This window comes from Anneissia japonica, unplaced genomic scaffold (assembly GCF_011630105.1).
Source record: "Anneissia japonica isolate Jap-2015-1 unplaced genomic scaffold, ASM1163010v1 scaffold640_len1575945_cov177, whole genome shotgun sequence".
In the NCBI taxonomy this organism is placed as follows: domain Eukaryota; kingdom Metazoa; phylum Echinodermata; class Crinoidea; order Comatulida; family Comatulidae; genus Anneissia; species Anneissia japonica.
Genome location: NW_022684376.1, coordinates 146295 through 155424, shown reverse-complemented (window position 1 = coordinate 155424; position 9130 = coordinate 146295). Strand labels below are relative to the sequence as shown.

The 9130-nt window shown below is 35.3% G+C and overlaps 1 protein-coding gene across 1 annotated transcript; it reads right to left on the bottom strand.

Moving 5' to 3' along the window:
- Window positions 1–4208: 4208 nt before the first annotated feature.
- LOC117104864 lies at window positions 4209–8634 on the bottom strand. Its single transcript, XM_033245735.1, has 4 exons — window positions 8404–8634; window positions 7319–7735; window positions 6522–6635; window positions 4209–5765 (listed from the first exon to the last, which is right to left on the bottom strand). The coding sequence occupies exons 1-4, from the start codon at window positions 8510–8512 to the stop codon at window positions 5389–5391; spliced, it is 1017 nt and encodes a 338-aa protein (XP_033101626.1). The 5' UTR covers window positions 8513–8634; the 3' UTR covers window positions 4209–5388.
- Between the last annotated feature and the right edge of the window lie 496 nt (window positions 8635–9130).

Below are 9130 nucleotides of genomic sequence, written 5' to 3'. Positions count from 1 at the left end.
TACTGACCGAATTTGACCTTTCTGAAGCTTGACATAATCACTAGGTCATATACGTTTTCCTTGTAGCGCCCTCCATCGTACTTGAGTGATGGTTGGTTACGATGATCGCAAGGACCGTCGTACGACCGTCAGCCGATGAATCCATGTCCGCCCACGGTGATGTCTTGACGATTCGACACCGTCTAATGATTGTCGGTGCCATTAATTCAAAGCAATCGGTTGCTCTGAATATATACCAGCCTTCCCCTTGGTCCTAAAGGTAGTCCTAATATTAGGTCAATTATTAAGAAATTGTGTTACAAAACTCCTACTTTGAATCAGTGTCGACGCCAGCTGGGGGGGGGGGGCAAGGGGGCTTAAGCCCCCATCGGTCTGGTCAAGCCCCACCCCGCCCCCCTCATCTGCCAAAGCTCGTCGGGGTCAAAGCTCGTCGGGCAGTCGGACCAAAAAAAAAGAAAAAAAGGCCTAGTTTTCCCATCCCAGCCATTTCCGGCCATCTAGAAGTCCCAATTTAAAAAAAAAAAAAAAAAAAAAAAAAAAAAAACTCGTTTTGGGAGGAGGGCACACCCCTTCCCATACCCACTCCCGTCTCTGGCCTTTAGGCCTCAGATAACGCTGCGCGCTATAGTTACACCCATAAATACTTAGCCCCCCCTGTCGGACACCTTATCCCCCACCCCATAAATTATATCCTAGAGCCGCCACTGCTTTTAATGCCCAAAAAATGGTTGCTAGATAAATACCTTCCAGTTTTAGATAAGCACATTCACATATTTTGTGTTTTTGTTTTGTTTTGTTTTTGTTTTTGTTTTTGTTTTTGTTTTTGTTTTTGTTTTTGTTTTGCTTTCTTCAATGAACTCATAATTGTTGACGGATGTACATAAACTCTATGGAATATATTATTTTTAAAAATTTATCTCTTATATTATAATCGAGCACCCCACACTTTAAGTTGTTATTTTTCTGCTAAAGAACGCTTATATAATACAAAATCTAACTTCGCTATAACAAAGCCACGTTTGTTATAACTATTGTTTGGAAAACAATAGTTGTGAAAGAGAATAAGACATTTTTCAACATAGAAGCAGATTACTGTGTTCTATCTTTTAACGTCTCTAGACCTTATAATGAGAAAAAAACGATTGGTTGCAGTAATCGTGAAACCGAAGTTCTTTCTCGTCTTCTACGCGTTTATCTTACATTATGCAACATGTTGGGAGTTGGTGAGGTAATTTTTTGTTTTACTCACTACATGAGATAGTATGTCATAAATTAATAGTATATTCTTAGTATATGTGATAGAGGTCACTGTGGGCCGAAGCGGGGTGTTCCATTCGTGCACCTTTGGCAGCCCATAGAATTTAGGTTGCGGTGACACATAGTTGGGTGCAGCTTGCAGCGTTCAACCTTGTTTATTCCCTTCTTCCTCTCCAACGTTGATTGCATAAAAACCAGACTTTAATTACACAGAATAAGGAGCCTAGGATTAGCTAGGATATTTTATGCTTATTTTTTTCTAATGTAGTGTTAAGTGTTTTGTTTAGTTTGCCAGCCTGTCTGAAATAAATAAGATTAAATATAGGAAAATAATGAAAAGAACAGATAAATTTATGGGTCGCAATATTAAGCACATAAGGACATCCATGTTGACTACTTATTTAAGAAATTCACTAAAGTATAATGACCCAAACACCCTTTAAATCAGTTAATCACTTATTAGATTTTAGGTATAATTTAATTAAACTAATTGGTGGAGGGGGCGGGGGTGAGGCACACATAGACACAGAATTTCTTTCAACTCAATACTATCCATGAATTTAATGTTAGATCTGCCAGATAATAACTTTTTTAGATAAGTACATTAATTTTCTAGTGTATACGTTTGTTGTTTTTTTTTTCTCGATGTTTTCAAATACTTTGCATTTTACTGTCTTCCATGTCTTCATTGCATGCACCAAGTAAAAATAATTTCATTTATCACATGTTTGGTTGATGATAATAAAGCAACTTAATCTTGAATCTTGAAACAGTTAAAAGTTCTTGAGTTCCATGAGAAAATCGATTTATTGCAAAGATGTACAGATATACAAAAAATAGATTCTATTTTTGTTTTCGTTATCTCGTCATAAAATTGGTCCATATTAGTTAGATTTTGTGTGTAAAATGAGTCCCAGTTTCTAAAATGCTGCACATTATTGGGTTCATATGTGTGAAAGGGTCAACATTTTAAAAGTCCACATCAATTACTCTTGTATTGGGTCCACTCTTGGATTGGGTCCAGTCTTAAATTGTCCCACACGGTTTGAAAATCCTGTCTACTGCATTGGTTGTATGTCATAATTTCCCAAGATCTCATCTTCGGTTGCCTAACAATATTATTTCACCAACAATTCTCATAGAGCCGGTTTAGGGTATTTCTTATTCTAACGACAGATCTTTGCTTAAATTAGAAATAACAGGTGTGTTTTAAACATCAGAAATCCCAGTTGAACCTATTAGTTTTAAAACACAGGACGACAAGTTAGATATACATGGAATACACAGAGATCTATTTTCATTTAGTGCATCAGTGGCTCGCGATAAGTAACCCTTTCCTTTTTGTCATTTCTACCAATACTTAGCAAGACTTAAAATGTTGATGAGTAACGGGTGGCTAACATAGCTCTGCCCGTACAGCATTATTTGTGGGTCTTTTTTCAAGTATCATTTTACATAAGATTTTTCACCAGAACGTTTATCGCAAAATTAAAAATTGATATCATAAAAATTAAACAGCATATGGAGCCAATATCTCACAGCAATAGGAAATAGTTGGATAAACTAAAGTATAAAATAATTTAATGGCAGAGTTACAGTCTACACCAACAAGGTTACTTCTAATTTTAAGGAATGCATTGTTTACTTCTTCTTTTTGTTTATTCATAGCGACCGCAAATGAGCCAGAGGACGTAGGCCTAAATTAGATGCAACAGTAAAAATAATTGAAAAAAATATAAATTTTCTTATAGTTGTATTAACACAAAAATTGTTAAGTAGGTGCCTCTTTTGTTAAAAATAATTTTTTTATATATATTTTTATCTATAGTTTCCATTGATCGCAAAACGACGAAAGCCTGTCAATGGCGTTTTGAAACCCATTACTGGTCTCAGATATAGTAACAAGATCATCGGCATAAAGTAGGCATCACCGTGAATTATTTAAACTTACAAGATCACACGAGCTATGAAAAATAGTTGGAAAATCACTCGTAAATAAATTGAATAACAGAGGACTCAAGTCACAACCATTGTCTCAATGATTCGGTGATCTTACCGTTACAATATACAGTAACAGTAAGCATAACCATGGTATAACAGAGGAGTATTAATGAGTAGTGCTAAGAATTTACCTGAGACGCCAAGCTTACTTCATAAAACACTGATGTGTTACGCCATAATAGTGTCGAACGCAGCTGAGAAATCGACAAAATAAACATAAAGATAACTTAACAAACATAAAGTTAACGTAATTTTCAATTAGGTTTTTGGGTACTTCAACGCACTAGTTTGCTAAGTTTTTTTTAAACCAATTTGTTTTCTTGTTGTTTTGGAATAAGCTTGTTTGAATCTGCAACCGACGGCGATACCACAGTATTGAGGGGTGTTTTGACTAGCACTCGAGCTTAGAGGTAAAGAGGGCGTAGTTATGAATAGATTCAGGATTAACAGGTAACGACCTGCTTGCTTATCCGCCGGACGACGTAGCATAGGGGGCGTCAACAAATCATTTGCCTGGGTTGAATCTTTGCCTACATCGTAACAGGTCTCTGTGGTGTAAATGTAAGGAAGGTCCGAGAGGTTGGAGGTTTGAATGTTACCAGGGATATTTTTATCAAACTGTATTGATTGACACCACACATCATAAAATCCCTCTATTAATTAGGCTTGATCATTTAGAAAAATAATAATAGTAATGGCTGCAAACTTTAGCACATAGTACTACGTCGTCTCAATGCAGTTTCTTTCACTAAACGTCAAATAGAAGTGGAATAAAAGAAACAAATAAGATGAAGAAGAAACAAAGAAAAGAACAAGAAAAAACATTTAAAAACCCAATCAAATGGTTTGATAGTTAGTTACCGCGTGAAAGCAACTTGTATAATGTACCAGTGAAAAATCCTAAGTAAAGGAAATCAAAATCGGGGTACAAAGGACGTATAATGCGGCCATTACTTTTTAAAATTGTATTTATTATTGATATATCTCAGCTGCTAGAAGCTCTTTATAAAACAATAATAGTACCATACAATGTTTCCGTCTGAGATAGTCCCCTGCCAGAAAGTCTTCAGAAAAGATCGGGTAGAATAGTCACATGAAAAAAAAAACCGTGAGTATAAAACAATTCGAGATGATTTTTAAATGCGTTGAATTGGCAAACTCTCGAACTGAGGAAAGATTATTATCTCTGTAGTCTGATTTTACATGCGTACATGGCTTTGCCTCAGTTCGTCTTTCTAATAGCACTGACAGAAACACGGCCAAGATACTTGAGCCATGAAGAAAGAAGCTAAGCTGATGTCTCTCCTAGAGCCAGCATTGGCAAAATGGAGCAATCTAAAATTGCAGGAGCACGTTTTCGGAATGGCTTTACAAGAATCACAGTCAATAGCTATTTTCCCAGTGTAATGTTATTAACAACAGCTCTTTTAAACAATTTCACATGGAAAATAGAAAATATGTTACCTTTCCGAGTCGATGACTATTTTCTTTCAGTACCGTAGCTTTTTTGTACAAAAGTCATTGACTCTTAAATGTAACGTTTTTATATTTCCATTACAAGAGAGAGTCTGATAATAACTTCAAAGCCATTAATTTTTACGTGAGTTATTATATTCCATCTACCTTCTCTGAGTTCTTATCATTTTACTTTTTTTCATAAACTTGTATATACCCAGTGTGTGTAAAAAGCCAGGACTATGCCTATATTAAAATACAATATATTCCATTTCAACGTTATGGTGTGCGCTATATTGAATATGATAACTACAATACATATTTTGGAAAAAGGAAATTTTCGTTGATACGATTATAACATTATGTATTGTGTCGTTGACTGGTTAACCAAGACTAACCAATCAGTATGTGCTCTAAACTTAAACCGCCATTGAATAGTAACTGTAGAAATTTTTATTACTTTTTTCGTTCTTTAACAAACTATAATCATTTTTTTTTTAATCTCATAAAATATAATCTATTTTTATCTACATGCAATTCCAGAATTATTTAAAAGAATGCATACGGTATATGTTGTAAAATTTACAGTAGCACCACTATAACCTCTAATCCTTTTCGTTAAATTACTGTATTTTCAACAAAATTATATACCGGTAAAGATTTAATCTCTTTAAATTAATCTTGGGCTAGTGACCTTTTAAGAGCAAGATCCTCGTTTGCTGCATCTTGAAGTGAACGCTCATACGACGGTGGTTGATCTGGTAAACCTGCAACAGATCCATGTGCACAGCTTGCCCTTTGTGCATTACTAGGTGGGGAGCTTGTTACAGAAAGCGGTGGTTGTGTCCATTGGCTCGTGCTAGGTCCATAATATATAGAATCATTATTGTAAACATGTACTTCGGCCCTCGATGTATTTGTATTTTGCGTTGATGCATGTCGTTTGTATACTAAGAGAAAAACAATGAAAGCGACTAAGAGGATGACTACGATTGTGGCAAATATAGCAATCCACGTTGCGTTACTTCCTCCTTCAGGTTCACCGTTTACGACTGTAGGAATATGAAATAAGTAATTGTTAATTGAAATATACGCAACAAGTGAGCTTCATGATTGTGGCAAGCAATCCACGTTGCGCTACTTCCTCCTTTAGGTTCACCGTTTACGACTGTAGGAATATGAAATATTAAGTAATTGTTAATTGAAATATACGCAACAAGTAAGCTTCATGTATTGTGACAATTTAAAAAAAAATATCAAATGGCTGATTATCATTTCATTTATGAAGTTACATATTGGTGTACTTTGCAACAAATATGAAATAAATATTAAATGTTCAATATAAACCATATTATTTGGATTTAGTGCTGCCATTAATAAAGACTGTATCCCAGTTAAATTGACCCAAATAATTATTATCTTAAGGGTCACGCAACAGCGTATTCACTTAGGTTGTAAAGTCCAGCTTACCGTCGACATAGACGATCTACCAAGAACATATTCTAGCGAGACATCTTTGTCTAATCCGGCAATAGCAGAGGATGAGCTTGAACCTTTTAATTTAGACCTCCAATTTTGTTATGATATTATTTATTTTCTATTTTGTTATGATATTATTTATTTTCTATTTTTTATTTCTTTGAAACAGCACTACTAGCGACCGATTTATGTTTGACATTGGCACGCTCTGAGCATGGAGAAATAAAAACTCCATGCTTTGAGCGTATCTTTTATAAGTATCTTTCATAAGTATTCATTGAGTAAACACATTGTGGCCTAAATCGTCAGTTCTCCTTGGAGATACTCACATGAGTTGCAATCTTCCTCATCGAACGAGTTTGCGCAGTTCTCCAAACCATCACAACGCAACTCATCTGGAATGCACATCTCTTTAGTGTCGCCACAAAAGAAGCAAGTACCATCTAAACAAACATAAATTCACTTGTAATAGGTATCATGGCTTACATCCAATCCCTATCAAATGGTTTTTTTAAATTAGTTTTTAAGGCAATTTTTTTAATTGTTTATGTATTCATAATTGTAAGATGCCCTGAAATGATTCGTATCTGATAATATATATCCGGTGGTACTATGTTTTTAATCACATTTTATTATTTTATAGGCATAATATAATTTTATAAATATTCTTTAACCAAATATTTAAGATGTCAAGCTACACTATATTATACCTGTACTGAGATCCAGCCATTGTTTCCCACAGCATTGTTGTTTTCCAGTATTTTGCCTTTTAATCTATATATATATATACATATACATACCAACATATACATATATTATTCATACATATTTTATATAATAAATACTTGAAACGTACGCCCCGACCAAAATTTGAATCCGAGAACTAATTTGAAATATATTATATTGTATTATATTATATAGATGATTATATAAACAATCACCTCAGTTTTTCTTAAAATAGTGATATTGTACAGAGTACCGTTATTACATGGAAAGTAATCCCTCTAGGAACTTATGTGGTTATCTCCGATATCTTTAAATAGTTGCTTTTGATTTAATTGACGATATTTTTTTTCTGTGTATTTGTTCTCGTTGGGAATGAAATTAAATCAAATCAAATAGTTACCATTAACTTTTGTATATGACGTGTAGATGACTTGGAAAGATACATCGACTGAGATATCATTAGTAACTTCAAAGCGTAGTGACAGCATATTACTTCTGGTTTTTAGTGTTTGAGACGGGAAAGACTGGTTGCAAAGACCGTTGGGAAACGAAGGAATAATGTTAGAGTTTTCAAAAAATTCTCCATCATATATTAGAAGTTTAACGGAGTAACAATCGCTGGGATGTGCCGTAACGAAGTCGATCTTGTCGATCTTTATTTTAATCATAGATCCAAGTTCGGCCTCTATTTTCACGGTACAGTTCAATTCATTCTCGTATGGACGTACGAGTCCACTAATCTCTCCACCATTACTATTTATTTTGACCTCTGGCGGGCAAGTCACGTACCCACTTTTTGTTCCATGGCCCATGTAAACTGAAATAAACACAGACATAAGAAATTAACAATTTAGAAGTTTATATGTCTTTTATTAACTCTAGCGGTGCCAGTGGGACGGGGAAAAAGAATAAGACCCCTCCTTACAGGCCAATTTTCCTGTCGGCCACAACTAGACAGACCAAACAATTATTACAGTATTATTTCTTTCAACATGTGGCCTAATACGTGGCTAAACGTTTCAGAACAGCTTCATGCTCTAAAAATGTCCCAGTATCCTCCGGACCCCGACCAGTGCTTCACCTATGGACCTGACCGGCACTGTCTGAAGTCTCATTACGTGCGGCTTAAAAACCAGATTTAATTGCACTTATTCGTGAGAATAGCACCTCGTTCTGAGCGTATTCCCAATTTATGGTGGAATATGTTGGGATAATACACTTTCCTGTACTATAGGCCTAGATATTCCATACTGCCGGGTTCACAATTGGAAACTAATAACATACGCATAATATCTGATATGTTTTGAATCATATCGGATTTATAGGCTTATTTAGGGTAAGGCCTATATCTCAGTGTAGTGCGCCTCCATTATATAATAGCACAAATAATTAGGCTTAATAATCTATAGGATAAATTACGAGGCTTAAAGTATACTCTCTCATAAACACAAACATAATGCGACAAATATTAAAAATCATTCTTACCTTTGTCGTAACCATTTACGGGTATGGAACTTAAAATTAACAACACAGGAATAATACATCGACCAAATGGAAGCATAAACATGTTTTTAATATATAGCCTAGTAGACATATCATTTAAATTTATAGTCTATAGATGTCTGGAGATAAGCTAACTACAATTTTGTTCGCCATTGCACTGAATTGCAAGAATTGTTTACAATATAACCAGTTTAAATATGGTTCGGTGGGTTGCAATTGTTGGTAACAAATCTACATAATTCAATGGCATTTAACCATAGAATCCCTATTCATTAAAATTACCCTTGCATGGGATGAATCATTAACACAAGGGCTGAACTTTGACGTCTATTCCAAATCCATGATCAGGAGCCTTTTGTTTGTTGTACCTTCATTCTCTCGATAGAGGTGGGACAAAAGACGTATCACTCATGAGTTGTTGTCGCGTCGGGTCTGTGTGAGTTGAACGCAGACGCGATGGTGTGCGTCGGGGGCAGTCGCGTAGAATATTAAACGTGCTTAATATTTCTCACGACGGCTTAAGACTGTCCCCGACGATAAATCGGGTCGGGCTGCGTCGGCCGACGCTGTCTGAGTTGGCCTTAAGCGCTTTCCTACAAACGTTGATTTTTACTTAATAATACGCAGCTTAATAAGACTGAAAACATTTGAAAATGCTAATTAGACTTCTGCTGCACCGTACTGTTTTTACTGTTGATTATTTATATAC

Coding starts and splice junctions, on each gene's coding strand:
- LOC117104864 (XM_033245735.1), bottom strand. CDS start 8,512: ATGTCTACTAGGCTATATATTAAAAACATGTTTATGCTTCCATTTGGT. Junction 7,736..8,403: donor CGTAAATGGTTACGACAAAG/GTAAGAATGATT, acceptor TGTTTATTTCAG/TTTACATGGGCCATGGAACA. Junction 6,636..7,318: donor GTCATATACAAAAGTTAATG/GTAACTATTTGA, acceptor ATGTTTGTTTAG/ATGGTACTTGCTTCTTTTGT.